General features: G+C 36.6%; 1 protein-coding gene across 1 annotated transcript; it reads right to left on the reverse strand.

The window, feature by feature from the left end:
- Positions 1 to 17: 17 nt before the first annotated feature.
- Positions 18 to 27,217, reverse strand: MACC1 (MET transcriptional regulator MACC1). The gene is given in 8 exon segments (XM_060156148.1): positions 18 to 230; positions 13,362 to 13,550; positions 16,238 to 17,171; positions 17,317 to 18,138; positions 18,140 to 18,386; positions 18,389 to 18,427; positions 19,107 to 19,115; positions 27,103 to 27,217. Coding segments are annotated over 8 exon segments (2,568 nt in total).
- Between the last annotated feature and the right edge of the window lie 461 nt (positions 27,218 to 27,678).

The following is a 27,678-nucleotide window of genomic DNA, read 5'->3' on the forward strand; positions in this document are numbered from 1 at the left end:
AAACATACTCTTCAATTCTATACTTCCTCAGAAGTGGAGAATGTAATTGCTCTCAAAACCTCTAAAGAATTTACTAGTATTAAAGCTCCAGTTAAGTCTCGCCTTTGTTTGGTCACAGGGTTTTTCATTCTGTCCAAAGCTGATTGAAGGTCTTGTAACACATCTCTGTAACTATTTCCGTAGTGAGCACTCCAAGTATAGAGAAAATCACAGGCAGGTTTCCACATCATCTATAAAGAAAAAAAACATTAAACTGGAGTAGTTTGGAAATAAATCAGAGAGGAAAATAGATGCTTTAAAAAAAGGTTTAAAAGCCTCTTAAAACTTAAGAAGAAAATGGAATACCAATTACATATATACTTATTTAATGTCACAGAAAACATGTTTTAATAACTATCACTCCTCTGTTATATTCCTGTTTCTAAACCTCAAGATTTAAAAAATAATGACCAGAAGTAGGGCTTTTTTTTTTTCTTGATTCATGATCTAAACATTGTTCATTGTCTTCATAGGAATACAAAATTCCTTGTGCAATTTTTTTATTGTAACAGATGTTATTGCAATAAACTTTTTGCTCTCTGACAGACTTTTAAGGTTAAAATAATAACTCTTTTATTGTTATGTGTCTGTGGAGATCTTTACCATACCACATATAACAAGAAGGAAGTATACAGTATATCTAATGATTTAAGTCATTTTATTTGACCAAGTCTATAAATGAGGAAAAATGTAGCTTCACGATCAAGTCAAAAGGAAAGCAAAAATATAATTCTCTAATTAAAAAATAATTTAATGATACATTTTAATGACCAAAAGAAAGATAGACATTCAATACTTATTATGCTTTCCCTAAGCACCTACCCATACCAATGACCTCATTGTTTCCATAGAAATAAATGTACGCCAAAAAGGAACCTCACATACAAGGGTGTAAGTAATGGTAACCAAGGCAACCAGGCTTAGAGAGAATAGAGACAAAGGCCGACCAAATAAGACAAATTGTGGAATACACACACACACAGACACACACCCAGGTTAAAATACATTTTCTCTAGGAAAACAACAAAACGATCTCTGCACTTGTAACTGGAATATTTGGAATATAAACTTTGTTACTTGCTACTTATTTGGGTTCACTAAACTAATTCATTTGTGATTTTATCACTTTCAAAGTGCAGGAACACAGATTGTTAGCTACATATTATACAGAGTTGCCCTCTTAAAACAGAGACTCAATTAACAGTAATATCACATGATAAAGGGCCTTGGGATATAATCCTTCATCTTCCACTGATACCCCCATATACCCTACAATTGAAGTTAAAAGAATGAAAGACCTAAATAAGGAGTTCTGTTATGTTTCAATTCAATCTATATGAAAGGCTATGCATCAGGCTCAAAGGATAATTTGATGTTATTTATCCAATTAGCATTCCTGGGAAGCCATGAACACCCATATTTTCACCTCTCTAGACAAAGCTCGAGTCTTCAAGGTATTGAATGGAAGATAATTATCAAAGTTAAACCCTATCTATGTAGTCATAATGCAGCAACAGAAATCATCCCATATTTCTGTATATAAGCTTTATCCTCACCAAGCTGATTTATAAAGAACTGTGAATGAGGTGTTCTCTCATCTATTTTTCTGAATATTCACACTGAAATCAAACCTCCCAAAGAGTAAGTCCCACTAATACTCTGCAATGGAAGATGAGGTGAGGCATATTAATAGAGCCTTTTTGGCAGATTCAATCTTGCCTATCACTGCTAAGATGCAAAAAAGCCCTAAAAGAGTAGATTATTCTGTAGTGGGAATAATCCCGTGACCCATTGTAAAAGCTTTGAGACCTGTATTCTATGTTGCATTCATTTAAAATTCCCTGATGCTCAACTAGCTGTTACATTATTTTTCAACTTGTTATATATTGTTTAAAATAATAGTGTTTATAGCTAAAGGCTTCTAAGACTTTATTCTAAGCCCCTTAGTGACTGAGTCTGATAAAAAAATGTATTTGAAGATATTTTATGATAAACAGCAACTGAGAGCATTTCAGTACCAAGGTAATGGCACAGTATCACTGAAAACAGATGTCTCTTAAGAATTGCAGATGGGTAATTTACAGGTTGTGCACTACAGTGCAGATTCAAAGTACACATCTTCACTAACTTTCCTGGGTAGAAAAGCTCTGCATCACATATCTTGCTGCAGCACAGTGCATTGCTATGTATAGAAAAGGCCTGAGGCATACTCAATGACGAAGGAGCCCCTTGCTGCTGTCAGAAGCAGGAAATACACCAAGGTGATATGGGAATTAGAAACTACAGATGCAGAAGTCCAATGATACACTTACCAACTTACTTAGGCAGAGGGCCACATAATCTCCTCAAGTCTGGCAATTTGTACTGATAGCAGAACAGTATGGTCAGCTCTTGCAATTCAGAGAAATGTGGAAAGATTGCTGAGTCCTGGACCCTAATTAGGACCTCTGAAAGTGTAAAAAGACTTTCCAGGAGTCCTCTGAATTAGTCAGAAATACAAGGATGCATATTGCTCTACACTCATTGGAGATCCCCTGGAGTCTAAACCATAAGCTACCTAGAAATAGGTACAGTGGCTTTGGGCTAAAAATACTATGGCAATGGTAAACTGCATGATTTGTACTAAAATACGAGCACATTTTGCATCCCATTTTTGCTCCTCTTTGTAGCTAATTAAGCCTGAATATTCCTTCAGTGCAAAATTTGTTCTGCTATATATAACATCATTGGTGGCTCTCAATACAGATGACAGAGAAACACCACTGTAGTACACATACAGTGAAAATATTTGAAATACATTGTTGTTCATTAATTAATTATTTCACTTATTAAGTCAAAATTACTGAGTTACTGCTATAAGGAATTTTGTTACAAAAAGGAATATAATGTTTATATATAGCAGGGCTCTTGTTTTTAGAAGCTTTAAAGCATAGAAGGGAGATACATACTTGCACAAACACTGGCCCAATGTATGAATAGACAGGATTTTATACTAAATAATGATTAAGAGAAACTCAAAAATTACTTGCACATTCTAATTCAGTGTAAGAAAAAAAGGGATAGTTCCATCAACCGAGAAGCACTATGGTGTAATAGAAAGAAAGATGAGTTTTGATTTCAGAATCCTGGGTTCACATCTGATTTCCATTGGGTATTGGATGGGTCAGTTAGAGTAAATTTATTAACTTAACTGAGCTTTGAATTTTTTAATCTATAAAATATGGATAATAATCTCCATGTCTGTGTCCAAAGTACCTCATGAAGTGTCTGGCATATTGTTTGCATTTAATGCTTTTCAGTAGGATATGGTGGAAAGTGGGTACTTTTTGGGTGAGGGAAAGATAAGCAGTTGGATTTTAGCCTTACTGAGTTTGAAGTAAAAAGGGGCTATCTCTTATTTCCAATAAGAAATTGGAATAGAGAGATGATCTCTAGGGAGTAGGCAAGAGTTTAGCGTCACTTGTGCTAAACTGATGGTGAAAAGCATGAGAGTAGAGGAAAATGCCACGGAGGAAAAAAAAGGGATGAAAAATTTAACCTTTAATTAAGTCTACAGTTAGGGACCACAACTAAGAAAGAGAAGCAATAAAAGGATGGAGAGAAGCTAGTGTCAGAGTAATAGAAAATGAAGCAGATTGCTTCATGTTGCAAAAGTTAAGGGCTGATAGTATCCCCCCAAAGGACATTCAGTGGTTTGCTGGAGCTGGCTCACACCAGCCTATTGTTCATATAGCCTCCCAATTCCATGTTCAGTGACATCACATTGTAAGATTAAAATCACCCATGTTGGGAGTTTTTACACCAAGGAAATGGGCAAAAGCTTTAAGTTAGGGCTTTTCCTCCCTTGAAGAACTTGTAAAACATCTACCAGCATGGCACTGACTCAGGACATCTCTTTTCTGTTACGTCTTCTGCTACCTCGAACATCAAGGGATGTGGAAACATGAAAGAAAACTGAGAAAATTCAGGATTTTGGCAATTGATAGGACTCTGGTAACCTCGGAGGAGGCAGTTTCAAGAGAGTGGTGGAAGGCAGACTGCAGGTATGAGCAGGTGCCAAGGAACTGGAAGCCACAGAACAAATGGGTCATGTCTGGAATTTGGAAGTTAAAGGAAGAGAGACAAAGCTAGAAGTAGAAGCAGTGGAACATGAAAGTATGTTTAAAAGGAAAAAGGTCTGTATAAAGTAATATTAATTGAAAGGAGAGTTTGGTTTGAATCCTAACTTAGCCAGATGGAGAATTTAGGGTTGTTGAGGACTAGAGAGGTAGCAAACGCAACATACTCAAGGAGAAAAGTTAACTTTCTTTAGACAGAAAAGACATAAACACAGACAAACATTAAAATAATTATGGGGCTTCCCTGGTGGTGCAGTGGTTGAGAGTCTGCCTGCCGATGCAGGGGACACGGGTTCGTGCCCCGGTCCGGGAAGATCCCACATGCCGCGGAGCGGCTGGGCCCGTGAGCCATGGCCACTGGGCCTGCGTGTCCGGAGCCTGTGCTCCGCAACGGGAGAGGCCACAGCAGTGAGAGGCCCACGTACCGCAAAAAAAAAAAAAAAAATTATGGAGTTGGGGCATGTAACTAAGGGGGCAAGTATCAAGAAAAATAGAGAAGGAATGGGTTCAAAAGCATATGTTGTAGTTATGTACTTGATACACTGATGAAAAATATTAAGAACTACGTTTTCCCTCAATAAGAAAGTCTCTGCCAGGCAGAGTAAATACAACTTTTCCTATACTGAGATTGCCTTAACAAAGCCTGATAGAAGTCCAGCTTTCATCAATGCAAAAGTCTAATCAGTTGTTTGTCATCCTTTGCGGTATAGATATATGACATTTGGACTCAAGTTCTTAAATACTTACATTTTTCTTCAGCATTTTTTAATTTTCTAAGATCATTCTATTTTCGTACTCAGCAAGTGAACATATGTTATCACAGGCAAAGACACAAAAGGTAACTTCCATACATTAATTAACTACAGACTTTATGAAATTATGTCCAAATATACATACACATTAAGGCCACAAGGATTCTAAACTTTGTAATAAATTAAACAGAAAATGAAATCATTTTCTCTGGAAAAGTTTGAATGAATGAGTAGAATAAACAATTTTCTTTCTGGAATGATCTAAGTTAAGTCATCTAAAACTGGAAATGAGTTGTGGACTGCCAAGATCTCTGCCAGGTTTACATTATCTTATACCTATTCAGTGGTCTAAAAATAGTTCTTCCTCTCTTGCTCAGTGTTATGATTTAATGGAAGATATGCAGAAACGCTGCACTAATGCTTTGACTAATCAGAAGGAAAGCATGCTCTTCAGGGTTTGTTTTTCTTGAATTATTCCTGATCACAAAACAACTTCCATCAGGCTTCTCATCTTTATCACAAATATCTGACACACAAGCATCATTCTTGCCCCTTTACTCTTAGCTTTTTGATGTTAACTTCATGGTGTTTATGGATTCATCTCTGAATAAGAAGCATGAGGCTAATAAAAGCAGAGAGTTATTAATTTCTCATCTATGTGCTTTGATCTCTTTATATAAAGGGCAGCAGCATCAGTAGGCATTTAATCTACCAAAGCTGAGCAGTTTCTAAGCTCCCAGAATTTGTATAGTAGGAATATGTCTTTGGTTTACCTTCCAGATACTAGAGGACAAATAAGAAGGTAAAGGAGCAATGAAAAAGTAATAAGTGCGATGCCAAAAGAAATGAAATGGAATAGAGATTAAAAAAAAAAAGTTTTCTAAATTTAGAGTGCTTGTTTCCAAAAGCCAATCAGACTCACTAGATAACGAAATGCAACATGAACAAAATCAATTCAAATTTGAGCAAAGCATTCTATGTCTTTTTTTAGCTCATAAAATATGAATAGTATAAAGAATGCAAGTGGTTTTAACTACCTTTGGATAATTACATTTTGCCACATTAAAGGATTAATAATCCACCTACTTTCCTCATAAAACGATTGGAGCAACATTTCATTTTAAGTACAATTATCTGAAGAAGTATCAAGGGAAATTTGTCTCATTAATGATTATTATATGCATTTTATCTTCAGTGCATCATTTACAATATCGAGGTGGGCCTTCCATCACCTTTAATTGGTAACTACATAAATATTATTGAAATGAGGTTGCCGTTATCTTTAGAAAAGAAGGGAGACTAACATATCTGGGGTCCCTATTTCCTTAGAAAGGAGACGGTACTGGACTTGGTTAAAACTTGACCTAAGATTTTCTTGGAAAAGTCTCTTTGGGCACAGCCAGCTGTGTTTGCTCTAGAAATAACCACTTGAAACTTCAGGGGTTAAGCATGAGCCACAGGAAGACAGAGGACATATTCCTTACTACTGCATCAAAATAGTCTAACATCTTAGGAGAACCTGCTGGCTAAGCTATTCCAACCAATTCTTAATTAGGAAGAGACTACAGGTCACCTGGTTATAAATCCGAGGCCATCTCACTATTGTATTGCAACAAATTTATTTCAGTAGTAAACAGTTTTAATAAATGCTAATTTAAGTCTTATAATTAGCTGGGCTTTGGTTTTCTGAAATTTCCTATTGTTTGTGATCCCTAACAATAAATCTTAATAAAGAAAAATCTAAAATCGAATTCAAATATTAGTGTCTCTAAATACATTTTTAAATACCTTTGTAATATTTAACCTAATATGATTATTACTTCTATTTGATTTTCAGTGTGGTAATCAGATATATAATGCAGAATTAAACCAAAGATCATAGGAATACAATGTGTTACCCCAATGTATTACACTGTGATATCCTTTTTTCTTTATTCCATCGTCTCAAAAAATGGAGTATGTTTTCGGAATTAAAGATTATAGCACAAAGCATTATAGTACTGTACAAAATAAACAATGATAATCTAAATATTATGTCACTGTGCCAAATCTCTAATACAAACAATGAAGATTTGAGAAATTATTCTATACATTTTACCAATGGTAGATGAATTTCCATATAATACTCTCCCCTTTTTAAAGAAATTATAAATATACTTCTTACTGTAAAAGAACAGTAAATCATAAATTTAAGTACTAAGGCTAGAACTGAGCCGGGCCCAGATACAGAACCAGACAATGCCACATCCCTGTAAGCAGAATCCAGGCATTGCAGTGTGAGTCGGAAAATCAGAAAACCATAAGACTTGAAGGACATTCCTTTTACCTTTTGCAAGAGATATTTTCCAAGGAAAGTTAAATGTTGTTAAGCCAGTAAGAAAAAGCTGGTCAGCCAGGATTTTTTTTTCTCATTTTTTCCATGCATTACTATTCTGCCAGTTTCTCAGAAGAGAAGGCTCAAAATCACTGCTGACTTTCCCCTTACCTACATTCTTTCTATAGTTACTCTCCACCATATTACTAAAAAATTAGTATACTTTATTCCCTTTTCCAAAGTCACTCAGTGTCACACAGTTGTCAAATTTACCTCTTCCTCTTAGACAAAATAAATAATAATAATATAACATATATTTAGCTATTACAATGTGCAAAGCATTTTCCCAAATATTTCACATATATTATCTCACTTAATCCTCCAAACATCTGATGAATACGACAGTATTATTACTATCATTTTACAAAAAATGATTTTACAAAAAAAATGATTTTTTTACAGAAAAAAAAAAGATTCCTAAAAAAGTCAAATGACTTGTCCAAGGTCTTAGGGCTAATAGATGGTAGAGCTGAAACAGAAATCCAGACAAGGAATCTTAACCTCTGCTCTGGCAGTCATTCAAGACTCTCCAAAATATATATATCTAACCGTGTCTCCCCATAATTAATAAGATGCACTCTCTCCTCAAGCACACATATTCTCCTCAGTGGTCTCTAGAAGTCATTGTATCCAGAAGCACTGAACTCCCCTTCTAGTCCTCTCCAATTATTCAAATGTTACCCATCCTTCAGGACTAGGATGTGCCCTCTGACAGCTCCTGCCTCTTTGATCTTCTTTCGTTTAGTTAACTCTGAAAGAATTTATCAGCAGCAGAGCAAGAGAATAACTGTGTGTAAAACAAACCTGGATTTAAATCCTAGTTCTGTCACTTAACAGCCATGTAATTCTGGATAGCTTACACAAATGCATTCACTCTCAGTTTGCATATCTGTAAAAAGAGGATGGTTCTAGGGCTTCCCTGGTGGCGCAGTGGCTGGGAGTCCTCCTGCCGATGCAGGGGACACGGGTTCGTGCCCCGGTCCGGGAAGATCCCACGTGCTGCGGAGCGGCTGGGCCCGTGAGCCATGGCCGCTGAGCCTGCGCGTCCGGAGCCTGTGCTCCGCAACGGGAGAGGCCACAACAGGGAGAGACCCGCGTACTGAAAAAAAAAAAAAAAAAAAAGAGGATGGTTCTAATGTCTTCCTTACAAACTCTGTTAAAGTATATGAGATATTACAAAGAAAATGATCATAATGATTAGATGACACACAGTAAATATGCAATAAATTGCAACAACTATTATCATTCTCATTATTAGTTATATTTACTTATTTCAGCATCTAATCATATACTTGTTTAAAATATAAAAATTCAAATATTAACAGTTTATCCCAATTCCCATGCCAAATGAAACTTGGCTTTAGAGAAAAAAATTCATATTTTTCATTCTGTTTGTGTTTGTTGTAGCTCCCAGGGATGCTGAGAACTGATAATGCGGAGAACTGATAATCCCAGAAAACATATTAATTGTACGGATTAATTTAATACTGAAAGCAAGGATACAGAGGCAAGATTCTAAAAAAGTAGGAAGAACTCCATATAGAATTTTTATTCACCTATAAAAGTACTAATAAAATTAGCTGTTTGAGGATTACCTACTTTCCCATTTTTAATCTAGACTGAGAATAAAGTGCTCTGAACACTACAGCTGTCAGTTAGAGAATGAGGAGGGAAAAGATTGTAGCTAGAAGATAGAACAGAGAATTAGATCCTCACTGATTAAGTACAGATGGCAAGAAGACATAAATATATCTTGCTGGTTACAGCTGTCTATAGGTGAGTGGTTTCTGAGATGAAAACATTACAATTAGGAATGTTCACTTCATTGGGCTTTCATAGGGAGGATGGCCCATTCTGATAAGTCAAATAAGAAATCAGCCTCAACAGGTTTATTGGAGCCCAGTGGGCACTGGTAGTAGGTAATTTAAAAGGGGAAGCGAACCCTTAGTGTCCTTAGTGAATAAATGTCCATATTGAATAAGAGGGAAAGAGCATAACCTTTATTGTTAGGCAGGGAACCAAGGTGAGAGAGTTGCTAGGGAAGTTATTATCATATATGGTAATAATCTCCAGAAGGTTAAATAAAGAGTACCTAATTTAGACCTGTGAATATCTTGGTCCTGAAATCCCCAGCATTTCCACTTGTAAAATACAACTGTTTTTAAAATGCGCTATTTTTCTAGCATTTTATTGATACCTATTTTTTTAAATTAAAGCTCAGAAAAAATCCAATGAATTTTTACTAACTTTCACAGGAAAACCTTGGCAAGAGTTAAACGTCTTTGTATAAGTATAAATAGGTTTTTTTCCCAAAAGAAATACTCTGAAAAACATGTTTTGTTTATAATCATATTCCAAGTTTTATAATTTTGCTTTCACGTAGGAATTACAATGTCATTAGAAAATTTCTTAAAATTTTCTTAAAATTTTACTTAGGGAGACGGTTAATTTAAAAGTGTTGTTCTCAGAAGTCTCCAGAGAGAGACTTTTTTCATCTTAGAAAAGAATAAGGGAAAGCGGCGTGGGGGGTGGTGGGGCGTGGGGGGTGGTGGTGTGATGAATTGGGCGATTGGGATTGACATGTATACACTGATGTGTATTAAAATTGATGACTAATAAGGACCTGCTGTATAAAAAATTAAATTAAATTAAATTAAAAAATTTAAAAAAAGAAAAGAATAAGAAGTGGTCAGAAGTACTGAAGAAAAATCTGACACACTATTAATAATCCATTCTTTAATTGGCTGAGGCTTGATGAAGATGTTGAGGCAAATTTTGATAGTATCCTGTCATAGCTTGAAAAAAGAAAAAGTGAAATTAGTGGCTTAAACTCTCCATCCTAACCGTAACTCCCAGCTCTGCCACTCAGCCACTATATTGGATTTGGACTGGATGGTCAGAGTGTAATGGTTAAAGTGCAAGGACCCCAAAGTCAAGGTTTGTGCTCCAAAACTCGTTCCATGACTTCCTAGCTATGCATGTTTGAGCAAGTTACTTAGCCTCCCTACAGCTTAGATAACATTAGTATCTGCCCCACAAGTTTTTGTTGAAAGGATTAAATAAGTTAATTTTTGAAATGTTACTGGAATAGTGGCTGGCACAGAGTAAGTGCCACATAACTATTAGATAAAATAAAAATAGAACAAAGGAAAAAGGGAGAAGTTGAAAAGCAAGGAAAATGAGTGAAAAGAACATGATTGTAGACATTGGCACACATAGGAGGAAATTCTCTAAATTTGTGCCCACTGAGGAAGTGAGATAAAGGAAATAAAAGCAGCATGGGAACCACAAGAACTTGTTATCTCCCTGCCCCAATTTCAATTCCCTCCCTCTGTACACCCTACCCAGAACTAATATAAGTATGTTTTGAAATCAACTGCTTAACTTGTAAATTGATCATATTTAAGAATCATCTCCTTCCTAGGAGAAAAATATTGTACAATTATATTTTTTTCAGAGAGATGGAAATCAGCATATATTTACCCTTACTTTACATGGCCTAAAAGGTAAAGATTCTCATAGATTATTTGGAATAGCTTCAGGCCAATATGCCGTGAATTATTTTCTAAACATTTAACAATATGCATCAAAGTGATGATTGTTAGTGTTAATCCCAATAGATTGAACAACAGCCCCTAGAAAGACACATAGGGGCTTTCCTTTCTGCTTCTGAGTGTTTATCAGCCTCAGGCGTAGACTTAGTCATTTGTGATTTGGGCTGTGCAAAAGTAAATAAAGGAAAAGTAGCCTGTTTGTTGGCCTCCATGAAGATTCTGGGGAGGACAAACTGTAAACAACCACAATCAGAGAGAAGTTGGATACTTAACAAAAAACTCTTTGATAAATAGCACTCTGATAAACAACTCTAAATAAAACCTTTTTAAAAACAGAGCTTATTAAGAAAAAAATAAGTCCTGATTTCAATGAGACAACGTTTTTTAAAAGATTTTTTTTTAGAGCCATTTTAGGTTCACAGCAAAATTGAGAGGAAGGTATAGAGATTTCCTGTTTATGCCCTGCCCCCCCCACATGCACAGCCTCCCCATTATCAACATCCTTCACCATAGTGGTATATTTGGTACAACTGATGAATCTACATTAATATATCATAATCACTTAAAGTCCATAGTTTACTGTAGGGTTGACTCCCAGTGTTGTACATTCTATGGGTTTGAACAAATATAAAATGTTATGTATCCATCATTATGGTATCATACTGAGTACTTTCACTGCCCTAAAAATCCTCTGTGCTCTGCTTATTTATCCTTCCCTCTCAACCCCTGACAACCGCTGATCTTTTCACTGTCTCCATAGTTTTGACTTTTCCAGAATGTCATATATTTGGACTCGTACAGTATATAGCCTTTTCAGATTGGGTTCTTTTGCTTAGTAATGTGCTCTTAAGGTTCCTCCATGTCTTTTCATGGCTTCATAGCTCATTTCTTTTTAGTGTTGAATAATATTCCATTATCACACAATATTCCATTGTACCACAGTTTATTTATCCATTCACCTACTGAAGGACCTCTTGGTTTCTTCCACGTTTAGTAATTACGAATGAAGTTGCTATAAACATTCATGTGCAGGTTTTTGTGTGGACAAAAGTTTTTAATTCCTTTGGATAAATACTAAGGAGCATGACTGATGGATCACATACCAAGAGTATGTTTCATTTGCCAGAAACAGCCAAGGTGCTCCAAAGTGATTGTATATTCCCACCAGCAATGAGTGAGGGTTCCTGCTACTCCATATCCTCAACAGTATTTGGTGTGGTCAGTGTTCTGAATTTTGGCCACTCTAATAGGTATGTAGTGGTATCTCAATTACACAATTTTTTAGTCAGTTAACTAAAATATCAGAGTAGCATATCACGTACAGTACTGTTCCTTTTTTATTTCCTAAAGATTTCTCATTTTTGGCTCATTCAGTAAAAACTGATCTGTAGGTTGTAATGCCCTTCTTAGTATATAGAGATAAATGTAACCTATGCAAAGGAAATATGGCTTCAGCCTTTGGCTAGTCGTGGCTAAAGAATCTTGTTTAGAGAGTCAGGTTTCAGGAAACCAGAAGCCAGCCTGCTGAGACATCCACTGTAGCTGCTAGAATTCAACTAACTTGATTTGACTCTTGACCCTTCAAGGAAAAGCTTGTCTTGTCCTGCACACCCAGCTGACATAGTTACTTCAAAGTAAGAAAATTTTCTCAAGAAATTAATACCCAGTTCTATGCTCATAAAGGAAGTAGCGAATACAGCTTTTGCCTCCTGTCAAGTCATCATCTAACTAGAGAGATAATCTTTCCTTAACTGAAATATCTTGAAAATGTTTACACTCGTGTAAGAGAAAGATACAGAACATTTTATATGTGCTCATCACTGGAATATTTTTATTTAAGTCAATAAAAACTGATTCACATTTCTTTATGGTATTAAATAGAGAAAATATTTATCTAACTTACACCTAATAGTATACCTTTGTTTTAATATTAATAAAAATTTGCATTTTAAATATTTACTTTGTTCTACATGCTGTCATTCTGTATTTGATGTCTATAGTTATTGTATGCAAAACTGTAAAGGAGATAATGCTCATAGATATCTCTAGCTATCATTACCAATGAACCCCACACCATCTACTCTCTTAATGCTTTTTGTCATCAAACATTATTTACCACCAATGACTAAGTCTGTGCCTGAGGCTGATAAATATTAATTACTATGTCCTTTTTCCTTGTCATGACTGGGTCCCAACTCTTCCCTTCAAAGTTTATCTGTTCTCTGCCTCAAGTTATTATAGCCCTACATACTAACTGCCTATTTAATTTGGTCAATTTATTTGATAAAAGGCCATGGAGATATGCAATCCAATAGGAGAAACATCAGTATATTTTAAAGGTTCTTAATACCTTTAAAGAGTGATGTGTGTATATTTCAGATAATATCAGTGGTTATAGGGGCAGTGACTTCAGTTAGTGGATCCTCCAGAACACTCAATCAATCCACGTATGCAGGGCACTCTTGATTGCATTTGATTTACCTGGTCTGCAGTTTTTCACTATTTAGACAAATAGAAATGTTACCTCTACAGCAACATCTCCAGCTTTTCCTTGGTGAGGAATTTCATATGCCTCCATTTGTTGCTTTGTGAGTCGTACTAACTTTTCAGCTAGTTTCCTGCAGCCTTTTCCAAGCTTGACAGCTGAAGTCAGACTAGCAGCCTCTTGGACGAGATGTGCTACTAACCCCTGGCAATCAGTCTTCAGCAGAGCCTGCAGCAACAATTGCATGTCATAATTAAAAGCAACTAATTTGAGCTTTTTTCTATAAATTAAATTTGTCATTACATATTCTGGAAACTGGCATCCTTTTTCTCACCACACATATATTTGAATTTTCTAAAATTCAAAGAGCTGATTTACTTTTTAAGCAAATCCAACAAGCAAAGTACAGAGACCACAACTAGACCAGAATTAGGGGAGATTTAGGACTAACTCATTAACAAATTATAGGGGCTTGTGTAAACCACTGAACTAATATATTTCTTAATATCCTTAATTACAAAAGGAAGAAGTTGAATTAGCCACTTCCAAAGATACCCTGAGGTTCTAGCAGTCAATAATTTATCAGCCCAGGGATGATTATTTACTATATGAACAGTAATTACTTTCCTTACCAGAGGACTGGCTACAGGATTTCTATAGAGGGAGCACACAGTTGCTGGTACATTATTCTATTTTTTTAATCAAAATATGATTTAAAACTTCCCAGAGTCATGTGTATTGAATAAAAAATGAAACACTCCGACAACCTTGAACAAAGCTATTGATATTTATGATTTAAAAAAAATTTACTCTCTCCATTCACCACCAGTGTAGTTTTGCTAAATTTAAATCTCAAGGTATCAAATATAAAACACTGAGGTTTCAACAATGCACACTGGAAAACCTTCAGACTCTTTCTTCCTTAATTAAGCATCTGAGGTTTGTCAGTCACCATGCATGTTTTAAAACAAGTCTATGACTTTCTCTTTTGCCTTGAATATATTTTTAAAATACGAGATTAGATTTATCTATCTCTTTTCTGTTCAGATAAAGATGTTTGGTAGCCCTTCATCATTTAATGGCACTTAAAATCTTTATCATTATGAAACAATAAGTAAAAATGAATTACCAAGTAAGTACACTTATTATGCAAATGAAGTTTCAAGGGGTAGCCTCTATACAATATGCTTCATTGTCTTCTGGTCAGATAGCCAGGCCTTAGCTCTTTCCATTCAGAAATTCTGAAGTCTCCACTGAGGCAAAATATAAAATTTTAGGAACTACTCCCTTGAATGAGCTCTCCACCAGCACTGTCTAGTTAGTCACCAAAGCTACTCAGTTATCACACACCAACACAGAGCAGGTGTAACCAGGCTTAAACTTTCAGATCATTTGGCCAATATAACCTTTTTTGCCACTAAGAGAAACAAGAAAGCAATTTTCAATTCAGACTTTCATGGCTCCATGCTGAACATGAGCTATGAGAGGTAATGAGCTATTGTAAAATGCATGTGCAGCTTCAACCAGGTAGATCAGCCAATGACTGTAAATGGCCTGGGTTAAGTGAGAATGCAGCACACCATCATAAAACCACCTATTTAACAATCAGATATTGGACTTTAAAAATTCACCCCTCACAGTATCACTGTAGAAACATAAAAATAACAGAAGGAGAGGGATTGTTTTATATATATAGTTCTTTATTATATAAATTATTGTTAACATCACAGAATAAATTTCTCTCCAAAAATTTCTCTCCTCCTTTTGCACTTTGGTTAAAACTTTGCTCCTCTACATGAACCTGCCTCATCTATGTGAAGATCTACATCTCTTACACAGCACAAGCTTTGCACAGTTATAGTGATATTTACTACACACCAACATACGTACTCAAACAAATATTTTTACACACACGCATGCATTGTTAATACCTTTGTTTCAGGAAGACATAGTGGTTTTACGTGTGGCTTTGGAACCAAAAAGATTTCAAATCCCATCTCTGATACTAACCAACTGTCAGAACTTGGGCAAGTTGCCCAACCGCCCAAGACTCAGTTTCCTCTATTTGAAGATGAAGATACTAACTAGACTTACCCTGTAGAGTGGTTAAAATGACTAAATGAGAGAGCATGTATAGAATGTTGGGGACAGTGCCAAACACATAACGAACCCTAGAGAAGCGGTATATATCATTATTATTATTTATACAGTCACATTTTAGCCATTTTTAGAAATAATGCTCTTGATTTTTTTTTTTTTACTTTTATAAAATACTGAATTTCTACATTTAAGGCAAAATAGTTCTTCATCTTTTTTATAGATCTCTGCTGAGCCTTACACTAGGGTGAATGCTATGTTAAAAAAAAAAGAATCCTAAGAGTCCTATTAAAACATGAAGATTAAGAAGGGAATTAGCAATATCATTTTTGGATTGTGATGCATTGCATACAAAGGATGAATATTAAATTGCTAAAGTTAAAGACATTGGTGATATGTCTAAAAAACACTAAAAAGTGAACCTATACCAATGGCCAAGTTAACTAGCTTTGTTTCAGTTTGTTCTTATTTACTTTCATGTAATTGGAGCTTCTCTGATATTTTAAGAGCTATCTAAATATTTGAAAAAGGAAAAGAAGGGATCTCTTAACTGTTATGCTCTAGCACAAACAGAATCTTTAATCTTCCATTAAAGGATGATCCTTGGGGGCCTAGTTTCTGGGAAAATCACAATTGAATGTCAAATCTAAGAAACCAGTTATATGATCTTGTAGGCAAAGCTCTATATTTGCTGTAAAGTGACTTCAATTTACTTGAGACTGCTGAGAATTTTTTAACTACTCTCATATGTTTACTTATAAATATTGCCAATAAAGTTCTCTATGGTAAATAAATTACTGTGATCAAGCAATACTCACCACAGTAAGTTCATAAAGAAACTTCCTGGTATTTCTATCTGCATGAAAATCTTCCTTTAACTTCTTTACAACATAAGAAACTTTTTCTGATTCTTTGTCTGCTTGTATTCGATCAAAATCTTCCAGTGCCAGATGTGAGTAACCTAGGACATCAGCTAAAACTTTCCACTCATAAACTTTTTCTGACACCAAGGTCAATACAACTGAGTAGATGTAAGTCAGTTTTTTAAGAGGCAGGGTAATTTGTTCAAGAAGATTCCTGGTTTTGAAGACATTATCTGACATAGACATTACTTGTTCCTTTGCAATCACCTTGACATTTTTGCAATGTAAAAGTCCAATCCTACCTCTCAGGACTCCCACATACCATTCTTTCACTTTGGACCATCCAATGGCTTTTACTTTACCTTCTCCAAGAAGAGCTACTGTGTCCCCTTTGAAATATTCAAGTAAGTAGTCAATCTTGCTTTGTCTTAGCACTGTCTTCAGGGTTACCCCATAGTTGGCAAAGTTCAAATTTTTGTTTTGAAATGTAGCATATTTAACACGCACTGTTGGTAATAAAGGAGCAGACTTGATTTCCTTCTCCTTCTGCAAATCACCTGGCAGATTTGAGAGGCTTTTTAGGTTTGGGGCTGGATCGGGTGCAGTAATAAAGAACTGTGTAACTGGCCTACCATTGGGAGGCTCCACTTGAACACGGAAAACAAACAAGTGCATTTCTCTGGAGTCAACTAAGGAGAATAAAAATTGTTGATGAACTACTTGACCTGATTGCAACTGCTTTTGTTTAATTTCTTTCCCTTTTCCTTCTACCTTTACTTCAAAATCAGGATCACATGAAAAGACAGAAATACTTAAATCTTGTGGCTTTTCAAGTAAGAAGGAATGCTTCCAGAGCTGAAACACAACTGGAGATGTGCTGTTTCCCACCCTTCTTTTTTTTTTTTTTTTTTCTTTGCGGCTCAGCGGCCATGGCTCACGGACCCAGCCGCTCCGCAGCATGTGGGATCTTCCCGGCCCAGGGCACAAACCCGTGTCCCCTGCATCGGCAGGCGGACTCTCAACCACTGCGCCACCAGGGAAGCACCTCACCCTTCTTAATATCAGAGATTGTAAGCCTTCCTGGCATATAACTATGTCCACAAACCGTGAAAATAGCAGTGAAACTGGGATGGATATATTTATGCCCATAAGTTCCAACTGAGATGGTTTTGTGGATATAATCCCAAATGGTGGCAGCTGGTGACTGAGTACCTTTAGTTTGTGCAGCAACCACTAGATACATTGCCTGACTCAGGTCTACTAGCTTGACTTGGATGGTGTCTTTATAAATGTAGCAATTGTTTAATACTTTAAAAGGGCCTTCTTTACCCAGGCTGTGAAAACACACCACTTCTGTCATGACTTGGCTGAAAGGATCCTCTTTCACTTCAGCTCCAATTTTCATCTCTAGCAAAATGGCTTCCATTGTGTTAAGGTTACCTAACATGATTTCCAACAGTGGGCTTACAGTGCATGAAAGATCATGGTTTAGCATCTGTGGAGGATCTAGAAAAGCCCTTCAAGATACCTGTTGGTATTCTCCCACAGCTACATGGCCTTGGGGCACATGAACAGTGATATTTGATTCAGGTAATTGTACTGACCCTCCCTGGTAGTTTAATTTGCAAACTATTGTGGTCTCTGCAACTTGTGTTTGGGCCCATCCAGGACTCTGATTAATTGTATTCAAATCTAGGCAGGAGCAGGCCAGGTGATGTTGACTTAACCAAGCCATTTTATAAGCCTCTCGATCATTTTGAAGCCATTCTAAGTCTTGTTCTAAGATCTGGTCAGAGTTATGTATATTCTGATGGGCATGTGCTGTGTCATCTAAAATGTCCAAAAGTTCTGAAACAATTAGATCTTTCAGATTTCCTTGAGGAAGACTGCCTAAGCAACTGATGCACGTCAAGTTCATCACCAGAAGAACCAAAAGAATTTCCAGTTTCTACTTCTCTAAAAAAAAGAAAAGGATCTTCCTTCAAGTTGGAAATATTATCTCTCTTCTGGTTATTTCTTAGCTAAATTATGTCATCCAAAAATGGGTTAGATGCAGACAGTTCATTCCAGAATGGATTCATAGCACTGGAAGCACTATTGCCATGAGTGTGAAATCATCGGGCCAATTGAGAGGCAAACCTGGGTCTGGTTGTTATTTAAACAAAAACAAAGAAAAACAAAGATGAAGTGGCATTCTGAGATATAACCAAGGTTAATTTTTATTATAGCTAAAAAATTGAAGAGTTTTTATTTGCTTTTTGATCTCCAGTCTAATGAATACTACAAAATTAATGTTAAATTTGGTCAAATTTTCATGTTGTGAGGAAAGAGATATTGTTTGACCAGATTATTTGACCATATGTAATGTTACTTTATCTTAAGACATTATGATTTATAAACAAATGTATAGCAATTTAGATAATAACCATTTAATACATCTTCTTGAAAATGATCCAGACTACAAACATTTATGCCTTGGTTTTTTTTTTTTTACATCTTTATTGGAGTATAATTGCTTTACAATGGTATGTTAGTTTCTGCTTTATAACAAAGTGAATCAGCTATACATACACATATGTTCCAATATCTCTTCCCTCTTGCGTCTCCCTCCTTCCCACCCTCCCTATCCCACCCCTCTAGGTGGTCACAAAGCACTGAGCTGATCTCCCTGTGCTATGTGGCTGCTTCCCACTAGCTATCTGTTTTACATTTGGTAGTGTATATATGTCCATGCCACTCTCTCACTTTGTCCCAGCTTACCCTTCCCCTCCCCATATCCTCAGGTCCATTCTCTAGTAGGTCTGTGTCTTTATTCCTGTCTTACCCCTAGGTTCTTCATGACATTTTTTTTTCTTAGATTCCACATATATGTGTTAGCATACGGTATTTGTCTTTTCTCTTTCTGACTTACTTCACTCTGTATGACACACTCTAGGTCCATCCACCTCACTACAAATAACTCAATTTCGTTTCTTTTTATGGCTGAGTAATATTCCATTGTATATATGTGCCACATCTTCTTTATCCATTCATCCGATGATGGATACTTAGGTTGTTTACATCTCCAGGCTATTGTAAATAGAGCTTCAATGAACATTGTGGTACATAACTCTTTTTTTTTTTTTAACATGACTCTTTTTGAATTATGGTTTTCTCAAGGTATAGGCCCAGAAGTGGGATTGCTGGGTCATATGGTAGTTCTATTTGTAGTTTTTTAAGGAACCTCCATACTGTTCTCCATAGTGGCTGTACCAATTCACATTCCCACCAGCAGTGAAAGACTGTTCCCTTTACTCCACACCCTCTCCAGCATTTATTGTTTCTAGATTTTTTGATAATGGCCATTCTGACAGGTGTGAGATGATATCCCATTGTAGTTTTGATTTACATTTCTCTAATGATTAATGATGCTGAGCATTCCTTCATGTGTTTGTTGACAGTCTGTATATCTTCTTTGGAGAAATGTCTATTTAGGTCTTCTGCCCATTTTTGGATCGGATTGTTCATTTTTTTGTTATTCAGCTGCGTGAGCTGCTTGTAAATCTTGGAGATTAATCCTTTGTCAGTTGCTTCATTTGCAGATATTTTCTCCCATTCTGAGGGTTGCCTTTTGGTCTTGTTTATGGTTTCCTTTGCTGTGGAAAAGCTCTAAAGTTTCATTAGGTCCCATTTGTTTATTTTTGTTTTTATTTCCATTTCTCTAGGAGGTGGGTCAAAAAGGATCTTGCTGTGATTTATGTCATAGAGTGTTCTGCCTATGTTTTCCTCTAAGAGTTTGATAGTTACTGGCCTTACATTTAGGTCTTTAATCCATTTTGAGCTTATTTTTGTGTATGGTGTTAGGGAGTGTTCTAATCTCATACTTCTACATGGTACCTGTCCAGTTTTCCCAGCACCACTTATTGAAGAGGCTGTCTTTTCTGCACTATATATTTTTGTCTCCTTTATCAAAGATAAGGTGACCATATGTGCGTGGGTTTATTTCTGGGCTTTCTATACTGTTCCATTGATCTATATTTCTGTTTTTGTGCCAGTACCATACTGTCTTGATTACTGTAGCTTTGTAGTATAGTCTGAAGTCAGGGAGCCTTTTTCCTCCAGCTCCATTTTTCGTTCTCAAGATTGCTTTGGCTATTCGGGGTCTTTTGTGTTTCCATACAAATTGTGAAATTTTTTGTTCTAGTTCTGTGAAAAATGCCAGTGGTAGATTGATAGGGATTGCATTGAATCTGTAGATTGCTTTGGGTAGTAGAGTCATTTTCACAATGTTGATTCTTCCAATCCAAGAACATGGTCTATCTCTCCATCTATTTGTATCATCTTTAATTTCTTTCATCAGTGTCTTATAATTTTCTGCATACAGGTCTTTTGTCTCCTTAGGTAAGTTTATTCCTAGATATTTTATTCTTTTTGTTGCAATGGTAAATGGGAGTGTTTTCTTGATTTCACTTTCAGATTTTTCATCATTAGTGTATAGGAATGCCAGAGATTTCTGTGCATTAATTTTGTATCCTGCTACTTTACCAAATTCATTGATGAGCTCTAGTAGTTTTCTGGTAGCATCTTTAGGGTTCTCTACGTATAGTATCATGTCATCTGCAAACAGTGACAGCTTTACTTCTTCTTTTCTGATTTGGATTCCTTTTATTTCCTTTTCTTCTCTGATTGCTGTGGCTAAAACTTCCAAAACTATGTTGAATAAGAGTGGTGAGAGTGGGCAACCTTGTCTTGTTCCTGATCTTAGTGGAAATGCTTTCAGTTTTTCACCAATGAGGACGATGTTGATTGCGGGTTTGTCATACATGGCCTTCATTATGTTGAGGAAAGTTCCCTCTATGCCTACTTTCTGCAGGGTTTTTATCATAAATCGGTGTTGAATTTTGTCAAAAGCTTTCTCTGCATCTATTGAGATGACTATATGGTTTTTCTCCTTCAATTTGTTAATATGGTGTATCACATTGATTGATTTGCATATATTGAAGAATCCTTGCATTCCTGGAATAAACCCCACTTGATCATGGTGTATGATCCGTTTAATGTGCTGCTGGATTCTGTTTGCTAGTATTTTGTTGAGGATTTTTGCATGTATGTTCATCAGTGATATTGGCCTGTAATTTTCTTTCTTTGTGACATTCTTATCTGGTTTTGGTATCAGGGTGATGGTGGCCTCGTAGAATGAGTTTGGGAGTGTTCCTCCCTCTGCTATATTTTGGAAGAGTTTGAGAAGGATAGGTGTTAGCTCTTCTCTAAATGTTTGATAGAATTCTCCTGTGAAGCTATCTGGTCCTGGGCTTTTGTTTTTTGGAAGATTTTTAAACACAGTTTCAATTTCAGTGCTTGTGATTGGTCTGTTCATATTTTCTATTTCTTCCTGATTCAGTCTTGGCAGGTTGTGCATTTCTAAGAATTTGTCCATTTCTTCCAGGTTGTCCATTTTATTGGCATAGAGTTGCCTGTAGTAATCTCTCATGATATTTTCTATTTCTGCAGTGTCAGTTGTTACTTCTCCTTTTTCATTTCTAATTCTATTGATTTCAGTCTTCTCCCTTTTTTTCTTAAGGAGTCTGGCTAATGGTTTATCAATTTTGTTTATCTTCTCAAAGAACCAGCTTTTAGTTTTATTGATCGTTGTTATCGTTTCCTTCATTTCTTTTTCATTTATTTCTGATTTGATCTTTATGATTTCTTTTCTTCTGCTAACTTTAGGTCTTTTTTGTTCTTCTTTCTCTAATTGCTTTAGGTGCAATGTTAGGTTGTTTATTCGAAGTGTTTCCTGTTTCTTAAGGTAAGATTGTATTGCTATGAACTTCCCTCTTAGAACTGTTTTTGCTGCATCCCATAGGTTTTGGGTCCTCGTGTCTCCATTGTCATTTGTTTCTAGGTATTTTTTGATTTCCTCTTTGATTTCTTCAGTGATCACTTCGTTATTAAGTAGTGTATTGTTTAGCCTCCAAGTGTTTGTATTTTTCACAGATCTTTTTCTGTAATTGATATCTAGTCTCATAGCGTTGTGGTCGGAAAAGATACTTGATACAATTTCAATTTTCTTAAATTTACCAAGGCTTGATTTGTGACCCAAGATATGATATATCCTGGAGAATGTTCCATGAGCACTTGAGAAAAATGTGTATTCTGTTGTTTTTGCATGGACTGTCCTATAAATATCAATTAAGTCCATCTTATTTAATGTATCATTTAAAGCTTGTGTTTCCTTATTTATTTTCTGTTTGGATGATCTGTCCATTGGTGAAAGTGGGGTGTTAAAGTCCCCTACTATGAATGTGTTACTGTCGACTTCCCCTTTTATGGCTGTTACTATTTGCCTTATGTATTGAGGTGCTCCTATGTTGGGTGCATAAATATTTACAATTGTTATATCTTCTTCTTGGATCGATCCCTTGATCATTATGTAGTATCCTTCTTTGTCTCTTCTAATAATCTTTATTTTAAAGTCTATTTTGTCTGATATGAGAATTGCTACTCCAGTTTTCTTTTGGTTTCCATTTGCATGGAATATCTTTTTCCATCCCCTCACTTTCGGTCTGTATGTGTCTCTAGGTCTGAAGTGGGTCTCTTGCAGACAGCATATATATGGGTCTTGTTTTGGTATCCATTCAGGCGTCTGTGTCTTTTGGTGGGACCATTTAATCCACTTACATTTAAGGTAATTATCGATATGTATGTTCTTATGACCATTTTCTGAATTGTTTTGGGTTTGTTATTGTAGGTCTTTTCCTTCTCTTGTGTTTCTTGCCTAGAGAAGATCCTTTAGCAGTTGTTGTAAAGCTGGTTTGGTGGTGCTGAGCTCTATCAGCTTTTGCTTGTCTGTAAAGGTTTTAATTTCTCCATCAAATCTGAATAAGATCCTCGCTGGGTAGAGTAATCTTGGTTGTAGGTTTTTCTCCTTCATCACTTTAAATATGTCCTGCCAGTCCCTTCTGGCTTGCAGAGTTTCTGCTGAAAGATCAGCTGTTAAACTTATGCGGATTCCCTTGTGTGTTATTTGTTGTTTTTCCCTTGTTGCTTTTAATATGTTTTCTTTGTATTTAATTTTTGACAGTTTGATTAATATGTGTCTTGGTGTGTTTCTCCTTGGATTTATCCTGTATGGGACTCTCTGTGCTTCCTGGACTTGATTAACTATTTCCTTTCCCAAATTAGGGAAGTTTTCAACTATAATCTCTTCAAATATTTTCTCAGTCCCTTTCTTTTTCTCTTCTTCTTTTGGGACCCCAATAATTCGAATGTTGGTGTGTTTAATGTTGTCCCAGAGGTCTCTGAGACTGTCCTCAGTTCTTTTCATTCTTCTCTCTTTATTCTGCTCTGCAGTAGTTATTTCCACTATTTTATCTTCCAGGTCACTTATTCGTTCTTCTGCCTCAGTTATTCTGCTATTGATCCCTTCTAGAGTAGTTTTATTTTCATTTATTGTGTTGTTCATCGTTGCTTGTTTCATCTTTAGTTCTTCTAGGTCCTTGTTAAATGTTTCTTGCATTTTCTCTATTCTATTTCCAAAATTTTGGATCATTTTTACTATCATTATTCTGAATTCTTTTTCAGGTAGACTGCCTATTTCCTCTTCATTTGTTAGGTCTGGTGGGTTTTTATCTTGCTCCTTCATCTGCTGTGTGTTTTTCTGTCTTTTCATTTTGCTTATCTTACTGTGTTTGGGGTCTCCTTTTTGCAGGCTGCAGGTTCGTAGTTCCCGTTGTTTTTGGTGTCTGTCCCCAGTGGCTAAAGTTAACTCAGAGGGTTGTGTAGGCTTCCTGGTGGAGGGGACTAGTGCCTGTGTTCTGGTGGATGAGGCTGGATCTTGTCTTTCTGGTGGTCAGGTCCATGTCTGGTCGTGTGTTTTGGGGCGTCTTTGGACTTATTATGACTTTAGGCAGCCTCTCTGCTAATTCGTGGTGTTGTGTTCCTGTCTTGCTAGTTGTCTGGCATAGGGTGTCCAGCACTGTAGCTTGCTGATCATTGAGTGAAGCTGGGTCTTGGTGTTGAGATGGAGATCTCTGGGAGATTTTCGCTGTTTGATATTATGTGGAGCTGAGAGGTCTCTTGTGGACCAGTGTCCTAAAGTTGGCTCTCCCACCTCAGAGGCACAGACCTGACTCCTGGCTGCAGCACCAAGAGCCTTTCATCCACATGGCTCAGAATAAAAGGGAGAAAAAGTAGAAAGAAAGAAAGCAAGGAAGGAAGGAAGGAAGAAAGGAAGAAAGAAAGAAAGAAAGAGTATAAAATAAAATAATGATAAAATAAAGTCAAGTTATTAAAATAAAAATAATTATTAAGAAAAAAGAATTTTTTTAAGTAAGAAAAAAGCAAAAAAAGACCCCCCAAATCGGATGGATAGAACCCTAGGACAAATGCTGAAAGCAAAGCTATACAGACAAAATCTCACACAGAAGCATACACATACACACTCACAAAAAGAGGAAAAGGGGAACGAAATCATAAATCTTGCTCTCAAAGTCCACCTCCTCAATTTGGGATGATTTGTTGTCTATTCAGGTATTCCACAGATGCAGGGTACATCAAGTTGATTGTGGAGATTTAATCTGCTGCTCCTGAGGCTGCTGGGAGAGATTTCCCTTTCTCTTCTTCGTTCGCACAGCTCCCGGGGCTCAGCTTTGGATTTGGCCCCACCTCTGCGTGTAGGAGGGCTTCTGTTCTTCGCTCAGACAGGACGGGGTTAAAGAACCCGCTAATTCGGCCGCTCTGGCTCACTCAGGCCACAGGGAGGGAGGGGTACAGAGTGCGGAGCGAGCCTGTGGCGACGGCAGAAGCTGGCGTGACGTTGCACCAGCCTGAGGCGTGCCATGCATTCTCCCGGGGAAGTTGTCCCTGGATCCCGGGACCCTGGCAGTGGCAGGCTAATCAGACTCCCCGGAAGGGAGGTGTGGAGAGTGACCTGTGCTCGCACACAGGCTTCTTGGTGGCAGCAGCAGCAGCCTTAGCGTCTCACGCCCGTCTCTGTGGTCTGCACTGTTAGCTGCGGCTCGTGCCTGTCTCTGGAGCTCCTTTAAGCTCTTAATCCCTTCTCCCCGCGCACCCGGAAACAAAGAGGGAAGGAAAGGTCTCTTGCCTCTTCGGCAAGTCTAGACTTTTCCCCGGACTCCCTCCCGGCTAGCCGTGGAGCACTAGCCCCCTGCAGGCTGTGTTCACGCAGCCAACCTCAGTCCTCTCCCTGTGGTCTGACCGAAACCCGAGCCTCAGCTCCCAGCCCCACCCGCCCCAGCGGGTGAGCAGACAAGCCTCTCGGGGTGGTGAGTGCCAGTAGGCACTGATCCTCTGTGCGGGAATCTCTCCGCTTTGCCCTCCGCACCCCTGTGGCTGTACTCTCCTCCGTGGCTCCGAAGCTTTCCCCCTCTGCCACCCGCAGTCTCCGCACGCAAAGGGGCTTCCTAGTGTGTGGAACCCTTTCCTCCTTCACAGCTCCCTCCCACTGGTGCAGGTCCCGTCCCTATTCTTTTGTCTCTGTTTATTCTTTTTTCTTTTGCCCTACCCAGGTACATGGGGGAGTTTCTTGCCTTTTGGGACGTCTGAGGTCTTCTGCCAGCGTTCAGTAGGTGTTCTGTAGGAGTTGTTCCACGTGTAGATGTATTTCTGATGTATCTGTGGGGAGGAAGGTGATCTCCGTGTCTTACTCTTCCGCCATCTTCCCCCTCTCTCCTATGCGTTGTTTTATATTTCATTTTCATGAAAGAATACCTCTGAACAAACAGAATAATTGGTCAATTATCCAGATTTTTCTAAACATTGAATGGTTCGTCTCATTACATCTAAATTATTCATTTAATGTTTTTCTTTTCTGATAATAGTCAATATGTAAAAAAAAATCAAATTCGTCTGTGAACAGCTTAAATAATTTGTTAAAAAATAATATGCTGAACTAGACAATCATGCATTTCTTAGATTATTTTCTGATAACTTCGTAATGATAAATTTTAATAACACTGAATTTTTTCATGAAAAATGAACATTTCATGAAAATAAACGTTGAAAAAATAGACCACCATTAGATTTACTACCTGAAGGGATTCCCTGAAATTTTTCAAGTTTAAAAGGGCAAAGAACATGCTTATTACCACTGTAAAATGGAAACACGTTACTTTGGAAAGTGGGTATTTTAAGCATCAGCAACACATTAAAATACTTATATATCAACTATAATGAATTTCTATATATCTCAAAAATCTTGATTTTTTTTTTATGTTTAGAGCAACTTATACTTGGCCGTTTTGCAAAATATTGATAATGATTCTGTGGACTTTGTGAAGCTGGTGCTGCTTTAGAGAAAATGAAAGCTAAAATAGAAAAATGAGTTCAATAAGCTTTCAGACTTTTTTGTTTAGTATATATAGAACTATACATTGATTGAAATGAGCTTTAAGTGTCATATATTAAAAATCAGAAGACGTGTTTTGAAAAATAAATGTTGCATTTCTTTTATTTTTACACTTTTCTTCAAACCCAGTTCCATCGGACTCTCTTAAAACTTACTTTTTCTCTGAGAATCTGTTCAATTCTTTTATACTGTATTTATTAGCCCACTCCAACATACAGAGATCTCTTTAACCCCAAAATTCATTATATTTACTGCAATATACCACTCATTTAATAGTTTTTGTCTCCTCATAATATTTATTATATGTTGTTTGACTATTTTATTTTCCTCATCTTTTTAATGATAGTTTAAGTATTTCCACGGTAAACTTTAGATTTTACCATTCTTTTAATCTTCTGTAGCACTTTTCAGAGGTAGTTCTCCAATAATTAGTGGTGGTAGAGGAAAAAATTACAATAATTATAAATTCTTGTACCTGTAATATTGCAATTTTTTGAGGCTTGTTGGGCTTCCATGTCAAACAAATTTCCTTCAGACGTACTTCGTGAAATTCCTCCTGACCAAAAATGGGCTTTTTCACTGGTTAACATTATTCCACCTACAAAGTAAATATAATATATATGTGTACATATATATATATATATATTTCTTGTAAGAATACATAAACAGGTTGGCATAGAAACCAAACTCAAAGTAATCTACATATTTAAATAGAAAACTGCATATAAAAACACTCTGCATAGGTCCTCTACTTCTGATAGGATGCTGGACTAGATATCCTGAAATAGGTATTATTACTCCATTGAAAAACCCTCAGATCCTGGATTAATACCAACAAGCAAACCTAGAAATACATTAGTGATCCTATAAAGAAAAGTAATAATGAAAATCCCAAGGATAACAAAAAGAATAGTAAGTTGAAACTTCAATAAATAGGCATTCCTTGTTTGGTGATTGGAAGTCTAAAAATCACAAAACAAAATTCTCCCCAAATCCTTCTATACATTTAATGCAGTTCAAGAAAAATCATATATTATGTATATGTGTTTGT

The sequence above is a fragment of the Lagenorhynchus albirostris genome, chromosome 8 (genome assembly GCF_949774975.1).
Source record: "Lagenorhynchus albirostris chromosome 8, mLagAlb1.1, whole genome shotgun sequence".
NCBI lineage: Eukaryota > Metazoa > Chordata > Mammalia > Artiodactyla > Delphinidae > Lagenorhynchus > Lagenorhynchus albirostris.